We start from the raw sequence: 12858 nt of genomic DNA on the forward strand, positions 1-12858 counted from the left end.
GGGGGGGGGGGGAGAGAGGGGGGGGGAGAGAGAGGGGGGAGAGAGAGGAGGGGGGGGGAGGAGGAGGAGGAGGAGGAGGGGAGGGGGGGGAGAGGAGGGGGGCGGAATATGGGCGTCTTTACGCCAGGGGGGTGGGATGTCGTGTGAGTGAGTCAGAGTGACAGCGGCAGCGGCCAGTGAGCGAGTGATACATTGTGTCGGTGACAGCCCGCCACTGTAGCGAGTCACTGTATCCAGTGTGACTGTATCCAGCGGGCTCGCTGCCCTGAGCAGGCGGCGGCGGCCGCGGTCCATTGATGGTGCATCTTGCAGCCGCCCCAAGGGGACACCGAGGCTCCCTCCCCGCTCGCCAGCAGATCAGCATGTCGGTGGCCGGCTTCAAGAAGCAATTCCATAAAGCCAGCCAGGTAGGAGACGCCCGCACCGCCGGCACCCGGATAGGGCAGGGGGAGAGGGGAGGAGGGGGGGTAGTGGGGTGGGGAGGGGAGAGGAGATGGGGGGGGGGGGGGAGAGGAGAGGGGGGGGAGAGGAGAGGAGGGGAGAGGAGGGGGGGGGGGGGGGGAGAGGAGAGGGAGAGTAGGGGGAGGGAGTGGAGGGGCGAGGTAGATGGGAGGGGAGGGGGAGAGGGGAGGGGAGCAGCGCTCCGTTCACGGCTCTGCCCCCGGTAACTGTTCCACGGCCGGGGAATGAGAACAAACCAACACGCAAGCATTTACTTCGCTGAGAACTCATATATTTTTCCTCCAAATTCCAAATGACTTCATATAACTGTAAATCGATACAGCCCTGTCCCCGGGGTCCTGGCTTCATGTGGCCGTGAGAGCGGAGGGAGGGAGGAGCCTTGCCCGGGAGGGAGGAGCCTTGCCCGGGAGGGAGGAGCCTTGCCCGGGAGGGAGGAGCCTTGCCCGAGTGGGGAGGAGCCTTGCCTGGGGGGGGGGGGGATTGAAGCCTTGCCCGGGAGGGAGGAGCCTTGCCTGGGGGGGGGGATTGGAGCCTTGCCCGGGAGGGAGCGCGGGGGACACATCCACCAGCCCAGGGGCCACATACTCTGTGTTTTACCCTCTCTGCTCTGGGAGCCCATGTGCATTGTCATGTCCGCCACTCCCCATGCATGCCAAAGTTCCAGCTTCTTGCTCCTGCATTTACTGTGCGAGTCCATGCGCCATGCAGCGCACTGCTCACGTGTAACATGTGTGCACCCGTTATGTTAGGTCTGAGGATAATTCCTTCGTCTTCATGGCTTGGTTTTTGCTCTGACATGCACTGTCAACTGTGGGACCTTATATAGACAGGTGTGTGCCTTTCCAAATCATGTCCAATCAATTTAATTTACCACTGGTGGACTCCAATGAAGTTGTAGAAACATCTCAAGGATAATCAGTGGAAACAGGATGAACCTAAGCTCAATTTTGAGTGTCATAGCAAAGGGTCTGAATACTTATGTAAATGTGTTATTTCAGTTATTTATTTTTAATTACTTTGCAAAAAATCCTAAACACCTGTTTTGCTTCTTCATTCTGGGATATTGTGTGTAGATTGATGATTACAAAAAGTGAATTTAATCCATTTTAAAATAGGGCTGTAATGTAACAAAATGTGGAAAAAGTGAAGGGGTCAGAATAGTTTCTGAATGCACTGTATACACACGCACATACACACACACGTACACACACACACACACACACATGCACATACACACGCACATACACACACATGCACATACACACGCACATACACACACACATACACATGCACATACACACACACACATGTACACACGTTGACACACACACACACATACACACACAAGCACATACACATGCACATACACACACACACACGTACACACATACGCACACACACAGCCACACACACAGATTGAAACATAAATCTTATGCATGAAGGATGGGTCAAAAGCTGCTCCATTGGTTTAGTTGAGACCGATTGATCGATTTTAAAATCAGGAATTTGCTGCAAACGTTCTCTGTTCTCGCTGTTGTATTTGGACTTGTTCAATAGTTAAAGCAGAGGACATGACAAGCTATCTGAAAGAGGCTCAAGTAATATTACTGGTAGGTAAAGCAAAATTAATCAAAAGTGTGGATGGAGAATTTTTGAAGCAGTGAAGTAAATGTTGTTGTGATCAATGTAATGCATCAATTACCATGGGAACTGACCCCTGATCGGGAATGTTTCTGTCAATAATATCCCAACGTTTTAGAGACATTTGGACAGGGACATGGATATGAAATTCTTGGAGGGATCTGGGCCAAATGCAGGCAGGTGGGCATGGAGGCTTTTTGTCAAGAATGATCCCAGGGATGAATGGGTTAACCTATGATGAGCGTTTGTCGGCACTGGGCCTGTACTCGCTGGAGTTTAGAAGGATGAGGGAGGACCTAATTGAGTGTTGGGCCTGCAGCATCAACATCGCGGAGCTGTGGTTCGTAGAGCTCCCAGCACGGGCGGCGCTGGCTTCAACATCGCGGAGTCCTGGGATCCCTATGCCGAGGGCCGCCAGCGTGAATCTCCGCCCGGCGCGGCCTGTGGACTCCGGGAGCCGCGGACTCCGGTAGGAAGTGGCCGATTCGGAGGTCCAAGCCGATGAAATTGTTCTCCCGTTCCGACGTCGGAGTTCCATCATCCCGGCGAGCGGGCCTGCACATCGGGCCACCCGTAGCGGCGACTGCGGAGGGCACGGGAGGCCCCGACCATGGGTGAACATTGGGGAACATTAGAGGAAGAGACTGAACTTTGCTGCCTTCCCTCACAGCGGGAAACTTTGATTCTGCTGTGTAGGGATGTTTTATGTTGGACTCTATCGTGTGTTGTGTTCTTTTATTTGTATAGGGTGATTTCACGAAAGGTCACTGGAGCGTAAATCCCCACTCACGTGACCGAAAATTTTAACTGGGGGACAAGCGTCACTTCCGGTACATGTTAGTGGATGGGAAAACACGCACTTTCACACCCGTTAAAAACATCGAAAACGGCCAGTTTTTGAGCTGCAATTAAGTAAGCCAGTCGGGGTGACCGTGAGGAACAGCTACCTAAATTTACAGTCCAAAAAAAAGATAGAAACTAAGGTAAATACAAGAGGGAGCTGAAGGGGCCAAAAAGGCGGAAGTTCATAGCGGACATTTTTCGTGGAGATTTAAAGTTCCAAAATATCGGGAATTATCGCGTTTGCTCGCTGCATTTCATCAAAAGTAAGGCATTATTGGCTTTGTTATCTTTATTCATTTGTTAGATGAAAAGTATTAAAAGTTAGAAATTCGTCAGTAAAATTGCAAAATCGCCCATGGTTCTCGGGTGGGTTTTAACATGCAAAATGAACACGCTTCTGAAGCTCCATTTACCATTTAAATAATCGTAAACTATCAATGCGTTTGGAAATCAATTTTACTCAGATGCAAGCTAAGGAATGGGATAATTCTCAGCTGTTGGACAAAATCAGGAGATTTTATTATTTGCCAGAATATATTTCTCAATGTTTCTTGTTTAAAGCCTGCACAATCACCCAAACTACTTATTTATTTTTCATCTTATAACAGACAAGCCTCTCTCTTCTTGTTGCACGTGCATGGCGTTCTTGTGCACATTGTCTATCCTGCTCACAGTGGGTGCCCAATCAGGATTGTTGACATCATTCCATGCTGCAGGCTTGTCTGTTATTAGATGAAAAATAAATAAATAAGTAGTTTGGGTGATTGTGCAGGCTTTAAACAAGAAACATTGAGAAATATATTCTGGCAAATAATAAAATCTCCTGATTTTGTCCAACAGCTGAGAATTATCCCATTCCTTAGCTTGCATCTGAGTAAAATTGATTTCCAAACGCATTGAGAGTTTACGATTATTTAAATGGTAAATGGAGCTTCAGACGCTTGTCCCCCAGTTAAAATTTTCGGTCACGTGAGTGGGGATTTACGCTCCAGTGACCTTTCATGAAATCACCCTATAGCTGTATGGTGACCACACATTTCACTGTACCAACTGGTACATGTGACAACTAAATGTATGTATCTTGAAACATACAGAATAGTGAAAGGCTTGGATTGAGTGGATGTGGAAAGGATGTTTCCATTAGTGGGAGAGTCTAGGACCAGAGGTCACAGCCTCAGAATTAAAGGATGTTCTTTGAGGAGGGAGATGGAGAGAGATTTCTGTGGTCAGAGGGTGGCGAAGCTGTGGAATTCTTTGCCACAGACGGCTGTGGAGGCCAAGTCGGTGGATATTTTTAAGGCAGAGAAAGATAGATTCTTGATTAGTACAGTTATCAGAGTTATGGGGAGAAGACAGGAGAATGGGGTAAGGAGGGAGAGATAGATTAGCCATGATTGAATGGAGGATTGATGGGCCGAATGGCCTAATTCTACACCAATTCCTTTTGACAATGTAGATGGGGCATGCTGGTCGGTGTGGGAAAGTTGGGCCGAAGGGCCTGTTTCTACACAGTATCTCTATACTTTAATGAACATGTATCACATCTTCATAAGCCACAAGCCACCCATTTGTGTTTTTTTTTAACATATATCAGAATAGGCTTCTTTTACAAAGGCCACCTTTCTATTGAAAAATATGATGAGTTTGCAATGTTTTTTCTTTATATACAATTGAATGGTTGGCAGTTCTTTAGTTCAAGGGCAGTGAGATATTGGAGTTTTAGTTTGCATTCCTCAATGCTGCTCTGAATAACTAATGTGTTTCAAATAGGAGGCAAGTGTGGACCTCGAACAGTACAGCATAGCAACAGGCCCTTCGGCCCACAATGTATGTGCTGAACATGGGTGGGAAATAAATTGGGAGCAAAATGAAAGGCAAGTAGGGGAGGCGCAGAGATGCAGCAGTAAAGTTTGGTGCCTCACAGTGGTTGGGACCCAGGTTCGATCCTGACCTCGGGTGCGGTCTGTGTGGAGTTTGAACATACTCACTGTGGGTTTTCTCCGGGTGCTCCAGTTTCCTCCCGCATCCCAAAGACGTGCAGGTTTGTAGGTTAATTGGCCTCTGTAAATTGCCCCTAGTGTGTAGGGAGTGGATGTGAACATGGGATAACATAGAACTAGTGTGAATGGTTGATGGATGGTTAGCATGGACTCTGATGGCCGAAGGGCCCGTATCAGTGCTGTATCTTTCAATCGATTAATGAATTAATTAATCAGGGTTGGAATGAATAAAAATTACCTTTGTCTTTCCTTTTATTCTTTTTGAATCTATGTTGTATTTTTATTAGTGTGCTGCAAGGACATCAGAATTTCCCCTGAATAAGGGGATTAATAAAGTTTAATCTAATCTAATCTAATCTATTGTACATTGCACAATCCACATTTAAACATGAAGACAGACAAAATGCTGGAGTAACTCAACAGGACAGGCGGCATCTCTGGAGAGAAGGAATGGGTGACGTTTCAGGTTGAGATCCTTCTTCCACCCGAAATGTCACCCATTCCTTCTCTCCAAAGATGCCGCCTGTCCCGCTGAGTTACTCCGGCATTTTGTGTCTGTCTTCGGTGTTAACCAGCATCTGCAATTCTTTCCTCAACATTTAAACATGTCAGTTTAACTTCCTGTGAGAATATCCTTATACAAATACTGTCTGATCCCAAATAATAAACAGATATTTAAAAAACATCATAAACATAGGCCCTTCGTCCCATGATGTCTATGCCAAACATAATGCCAGCTTAGACTAATCTCCTCGGCCTTGCATGCCATCCATATCCCTCCATTCCTTGCACATCCATGTTCCTATCTAAAAGCCTGTTCAATGTTACGATCCACACATCTCCTTTAAACTTTTCCCCTCTGACCTTAAAGCTTTCACCTCTGGCATTTGACATTTTCACACTTGGAAAAAAGATTCTGTCTGCCTGCCCTCAGGAGGGCGACACGGTGGCACAGCGGTAGAGCTGATGCCTTCCAGCGTCAGAGACCCGGGTTCCATCCTGACTACGGGCGCTGTCTATATGGAGTTTGTACATTTTCCCAGTGACCATGTGGGTTTTCTCCGGGTGCTCTGGTTTCCTCTGGTGACCCCAAATGTCACTGTGCCAATTGGTGCATGAGGCAATAAATGTCTCATGAATCCTGAATCTCTTGAATCCTCCCACTCTCCAAAGACGTGCAGGTTGGTAGATTAATTGGCTTCTGTTAGGATAGTGCTAGTGTATGGAGTTGTCTCTGGTTGGTGTGGGCTCGCTGGGCCAACGGGCTTGTTTCCACGCTGCTTGCCTGAAGTGTATGACTCTATAATTTTGTAAACCTTTATCAAAACCCCACTCAGCACTCAGAACAATCCAAGTTTCTCCAACCTCTTCTTCTGCCGAATACTGCCAACAGTTTGGTGAAACCCCTTCTGCCGCCCTCTCCAAGGCCCCCATATCTTTCCTATAATGTGATGATCTGAACTAACCAAAGTTTTATAGAGCTACAACATGGGCCGTCGTGGTGGCGCAGCAGTAGTGTTGCTGCCTTAACGCACTTGAAACACTGGTTCGATCCTGACTACGGGTGCTGTCCGTACAGAGTTTGTACGTTCTCCCCGTGACCTGCGCGGGTTTTCTCCAAGATCTTCGGTTTCCTCCCACAGTCCAAAGACGTGCAGGTTTGTAGGTTAATAGGCTTGGTGTGTGTGTAAATTGTCCCTAGTGTGTGTAGGGTCGTGTTAGTGTACGGGGATCGCTGGTCGGTGCGCTCGGTGGGCCGAAGGGCCTGTTTACGTGCTTGTTTCTCGAAACTAAACTAAATTAAACATGACATTGCATCTTTCATACTCAATGTCCTGACTGATGAAGGCGAGCAGACTTTACCACTCTATTTACAAGTATCTATACACACTAAATGGATCGATTGTAATCATGTATTGTCTTTCCACTGACTGACAAAAGCGTTTCACTGTAACTCGGTACACGTGACAATAAACTAAACTGAAGTAAGTGTGTTGCTAGTTCCATGGATCTGAATATTACTGTGTTACATCAACACAGTTTGGTGCCCTGTATACCTTCCCCATACATTTGGTCTCCAAAGAGCAACACTTCACATTTGCCCAGATCAAATTCCATCTACCATTTCACTATCTATATCGGTAACCGATCTATTTCCTGCTGCATCCTTTGACAGCCATCGTTACTACAGCCATCGCCACCAATTATTCCATCCTCTGCAAATGTATAAACCAATCCAGGGTCTCGACCCGAAAACATCACCCATTCCTTCTCTCCAGAGATACTGCCTGTCCCGCTGAGTTACTGCAGCATCTACGGCTGAACCCAGAGTCTGCAGTTCCTTCCGATTATTATTTGTTTGCAGTTATTTAAAACCAGCGTGCAGACTTCCAGGATGTTCCTTGCTTCATGAAGTATTCGTCAAAGTCATCACTGGACCAGCGTTACGGTGTTCCCCGGGTGAAACATTGTGAGCAGGTGGTGTGGAGCCTCACCTGGATATTCCCATGCATGTTATTTGGCATCCCGATCTGCGAACGCCACACTGGGCATAAACCTTGGAGCGCCCTCGCAACAGATGGGCTGCCCTGCTTGAATAGGGCAACTTGCCACCCCCGTCACTCTCAAGGGCAACTAGGGAAGGACATGGACACGGGCCCTTGCCAGCAACATCCACACGCTGAAAAATATCATTCATTCAAAACACAAACAATCCAATAAATAAACAAAGCCATTAGTCAGCGTCTTGGTGGCGCAGCAGTACAGTTGTTGCCTCACAGCAGCACCAGAGACCCGGGTCCGATCCCGACTACGGGCGCTGTCTGTACGGACTTTGTACGTTATCCCTGTGACAGCGTGGGCTTTCTCCGAGGCATTCGGTTTCCTCCCACACTCCAAAGACGTACGGGCTTGTAGGTTAATTGGCTTGGTATAAATATAAAATTGTGCCAAGTGTATGTGTGGGATAGTGTTAGTGTGCGGGGATCGCTGGTCGGTGCGGACTCGGTGGGCTGAAGGTCATGTTTGTGCTCAGTATCTCTAAACGAAACTAAACTAAATAAATGTATTTGTAGTTGGAAGAAGTGCCAGGTGAATGACGGTCTCACCTGGAAGGGATGTTTCTGGGCCATCGATCATCTTATCTTGTATTTATGATGATACAGATGACAACCATTCGGTCCATCAGGTCAATGCCAGCTCCCAGAAGAACAATCATTAGTTCATTTTCATAAGCCATGGGGGTAGAATTTGGCCATTTGGGCTGAAGGGCCAGTTTCTGTGCTGTATAAAACGATGAATCTAATTATTTACAAAAATTAATTGGGTCCCACCTCAGCTTTCTTTGCTGAAATATTTATTGTCACACTACTAGGTAGACAAAAAATGTCGAAACGTCGCCCATTCCTTCTCTACATAGATGCTGCCTCACCCACTGAGTTCCTCCAGCATTTTTTGTCTACCTTCGATTTTTCCAGCATCTGCAGTTCCTTAAACATTTATTGTCACCCTAGTAAGTTTTTTCTGCACCCTCTCTACACCAACTTGCAACTTGAACCTGTGAGCTGTTATGATCTGGAGTGGACCATGTGGAGGGGAAGTGAATTGTCTAGGAATCGGTTAAATTCAATTGGATAAAACTAGGAGAAGGTATCGAGTGTGCATGCCAGTGGGAATGTTACGGGTCCAGACTAACTTCTTTCAAGGGGCTAGCAGAAGCAAAATGGCCTGAATGGTTCCCCTTGATTTGCAAGATGTGTGAGCCAAAAGATGCCCTATTTCCTAGGGTATAGCACAGAAACAGGCCCTTCGGCCCACCGAGTCCGCACCGACCTGCGATCCCCACAGACAAGCATTATCCCACACACACGAGGAACAATTTACAATTATACCAAGCCAAATAACCTACAATGTGTAGCTTTATTGATTTTTTCCCTTCAAAAATCAGTATCCTATTCTCTCAAATATAAATGGTAAATAATTCCTCAGTTCCTTGCTTGTATTTTCAAGGATTGTGTTGCAAATATCTGTTTGCTCAGTAATTCTCACATTGTTTATCAGGCTACGCTGCAGAATTTCACACAAACTGTGTTAAGACTCGAATATAATATTTAAACAATTCAGTAAACCCAAACATTGGCAAAAACACTGATACACCCATCGCCCCCACATTGTGGTGATAAGCAGCTGTCACTCACACCCTCCCTGACATTTTATATCAACCACTTCCTTTTGTCTACCTCTTCTGTTGAACTTTTGAACCTTTTCTATGTATTTACACTTCCTGTTGAAGATTTTAGTTGGTATTCTGCCTTCATAATGTTCACCATTAATCATTCTCTTTAAACGTACACCAAGCTGACTTTGGTGTATGAAAGAACTGCAGATGCTGGCTTAAATCGAAGGTAGACACAAAATGCTGGGGTAACTCAGCGGGTGAGGCAGATTCTCTGGAGAGGAGGAATGGGCAACGTTGCCCATTCCTTCTCTCCAGAGATGCTGCCCCACCCGCTGAGTTATGCCCCTGTCCCACTTAGGAAACCTGAACGGAAACCTCTGGAGACTTTGCGCCCCACCCAAGGTTTCCGTGCGGTTCCCAGAGGTTGCATGTGGTTGCCGGAGGTTACAGGTAGTGGAAGCAGGTAGGGAGACTGACAAAAACCTCCGGGAACCGCACGGAAACCTTGGGTGGGGCGTAAAGTCTCCAGAGGTTTCCGTTCAGGTTTCCTAAGTGGGACAGGGGCATTACTCCAGCATTAAGGGTCTCGACCCGAAACGTCGCCCTCTCCAGAGATGCTGCCTCACCCGCTGAGTTACTCCAGCATTTTGTGTCTACCTCTGAGATTACTTCTGCTTCCTGACTTTCATATTAAAATATACATCCCTGCTTAATATTGTCACATCCCACAAAATATCAGTTGCCTTGGAAATTGCCCTGACGACTTTATAATGAATCAGTTTCAAAGGTCAAGCAATTATGTTTATGGTCTTCCCCCTCAAAGATTTACTCGATGCTCTTTTCTGATATTTTGTGTGAGGTCATTTACTGTGTGGAGAATTAAGGCATAAATCAGCCATTCGGCCCTTCGAGCCAGCACCGCCATTCGATATGATCATGGCTGATCATCCAGAATCTGTACCCAGTTCCTGCTTTCTTCCCATACCCCTTGATTCCGTTAGCCCTAAGAGCTCTCTCTTGAAAATATCCAGTGAATTGGCCTGCACTGCCTTCTGTGGCAGAGAATTCCACAGATTCGCAACTCTCTGGGTGAAAAAGTTTTTCCTCATCTCAGTCCTAAATGGCCGACCGCTTATTCTTAAACTGTGACTGGGCAATGCAACACAGGAGGAAACTAATGGTCAGAGAAATGGCATGAATATACCTTCTGTATACTCAGCTTGACATCAAATATGACACTGACGTTAAAATAGGCTGAGATGATATTTAACAGGTGTTGGGAACTGGAGTCGTTTGAGAATGGAATTTATCTCAGGAACTGAAGACTATCTGCACTGGGTTGGTGGTATTCTAGGTCATGTTGCAGACCATGGTTTAGCTCAGAGTTGCAGCGCGGAAACAGGCCCTTCGGCCCACTGGATCCGCGCTGACCAGCGATCCCCGCACACTAACACTATCCTGCACACACCAGGGCCAATTTTTTACATTTACCAAGCCAATTAACCTACAGACCTGCACGTCTTTGGAGTGTGGGAGGAAACCGGAGCACCCGGAGAAAACCCATGCAGGTCACGGGGAGAACGTACAAATTCCCTACAGACAGCACCCGTAGTCAGGATGCTGCCTGACCCGCTGAGTTACTCCAGCACTCTGGGAAACGTCACCTATCCATGTTCTCCACAGATGCTGCCTGACCCGCTGAGTTACTCCAGCACTGTGTGAAACGTCACCTATCCATGTTCTCCACAGATGCTGGCTGACCCACTGAGTTATGGTGCAGCAGCATCTATGGAGCTAAGGAAATAGGCAACGTTTCGGGCCGAAATCCTTCTGGAAATAGGCAAAGTTTCGGGCCGAAACCCTTCTGGAAATAGGCAACGTTTCGGGCCGAAATCCTTCTGGAAATAGGCAAAGTTTCGGGCCGAAACCCTTCTGGAAATAGGCAACGTTTCGGGCCAAAACCCTTACGGGTTTTGGCCCGAAACGTTGCCTATTTCCTTAGCTCCATAGATGCTGCCTGACCCGCTGAGTTACTCCAGCACTCTGTGAAACGTCACCTATCCATGTTCTCCACAGATGCTGCCTGACCCGCTGAGTTACTCCAGCACTGTGTGAAACGTCACCTATCCAGAGTATTACCATACCTAAGCACAATCCCCGATTAGCAAAGTGCACAGAAATAATCCACTGATCCTGTGTACGAGGCGCCAGGTTTTGGCTCCACTTTCCAAATCTAGTCTACGCTCCAGGTCTTCTGAGCGGTACCCGATCCAGGCGAGCTCCAGGCTGCTGCTGGGCCTCTCGCCATCGCCTTCCCTGGACATCTGGGTCGATGTTGGTCTGGACGTTAATCATGCCGCCTTCTTTCTCCCATGACTGTTTGAAGCCGCAGGCACTAGTCTAAGGCTGGTGGAGTTAGTCGCTGGATGTGGGTGGATAGACCAACTGCTCCATTCTTCCTGTCAAGAAATCTCTGGTCTTTCCCGTGGTTTTGTTTTCCTGTGCACCCCAGTTAAGATAAGAAATAATCAGCCGTTCAGCAACAAACTTGACAGGTGGGAAGCCACGGCTTGTTGCCACGTGGTTACCAGGTCCATTTACATTTGTGCACAGTAACGACATAGTTTAGTTTATTTTAGAGATACAGCGCAGAAACAGGCCCTTCGGCCCATCGAGTCCATGCCGACCAACGTGTACTAGAACTATCCCTCCACACACAAGGGACAGATTACAATTTGCAATTAACCTACAAACCTGCGCAATTTCGAATGTAGGAGGAAACCGGAGCACCCGGAGAAAACCCACGCGGTCACAGGGAGAATGTACGAACCCCGTGTGCAAGTTTGTCGGTTGTCAGAGACCTGGGTTCGATCCTGTCTACAGGTGCTGTCTATACGGAGTTTGTACGTTCTCCCTGTGACCACGTGGGTTTCTTCAGGGTGCTCCGGTTTCCTCCCACTTCCCAAAGACGTGCGGGTTTGTAAATAAATTGGCCTCTGGTGTAAAATTGCCTCTAATGTCTAGGGAGCGGGTGAGAAAGTGGGTTAACAAAGAACAGATGTGAACAGGTGATCGATAGTCAGCATGGACATTCTGGGCCGAAGGGCCTGTTTCTGTGCTGTATCTCTAAACTGAACTAGACTACGTGGCCACTCATAGAGTGCAGAGATAAGGGGCTAGCTGACTAACTCTTTGTATGGACTCGACAGGCCGAACAGCTTCATATTGTACTGTAACGATTTGAGATTCTGTTGTCATATTCTAAGAAAATTATAAAGCCATGAATTTATCTTTTGGAAAAATTAGTTTCAATTATTTTCTGCTACTTTTCGGAAACAAGGAGTCCTGAATGCACTAGTTTGCTATCAGTGATGTCGCTGTCCTGTGACCTTCAAAAATTGAATGGAAATGTTACCTTATTTTTCGTAGATCAATAATGAAATAATCTGCGTATTTTTCATGGTAATAAAACTTGGTTCGAAGCATAATTTAGGATTTATTACTTCACCTTATTCTGCAGAGTTGTGTTCAGGTCACAGCGTGAGGCAAATGCGCCAAAGGCCAAGAGCATCACTCCGACACATGAACAAAACCTGCGGGATCTGTTCCATCTTCTACAGGGTGTAGGAAGGAACTGCAGATGCTGGTTTAAACCGGATAGACACAAAATGCTGGAGTGTCTCAGCGGGACAGGCAGCATCTCCAGAGAGACGGAATGGGTCGAGACTCTTCTTC

The 12858-nt window shown here is 47.1% G+C and overlaps 1 protein-coding gene across 1 annotated transcript in view; it reads left to right on the forward strand.

Annotated features, from left to right (window-relative positions):
* Positions 1-208: 208 nt before the first annotated feature.
* LOC116991493 (endophilin-A3-like) overlaps positions 209-12858 on the forward strand; it is a 39862-nt gene continuing 27212 nt past the window's right edge. Inside the window, exon 1 of the mRNA XM_033050124.1 lies at positions 209-407. Coding sequence (XP_032906015.1) covers positions 297-407 — 111 coding nt within the window. The 5' untranslated portion in view covers positions 209-296. The remainder of the gene's footprint in view (positions 408-12858) is intronic.

The sequence above is a fragment of the Amblyraja radiata genome, chromosome 34 (genome assembly GCF_010909765.2).
Source record: "Amblyraja radiata isolate CabotCenter1 chromosome 34, sAmbRad1.1.pri, whole genome shotgun sequence".
Lineage (NCBI taxonomy): Eukaryota > Metazoa > Chordata > Chondrichthyes > Rajiformes > Rajidae > Amblyraja > Amblyraja radiata.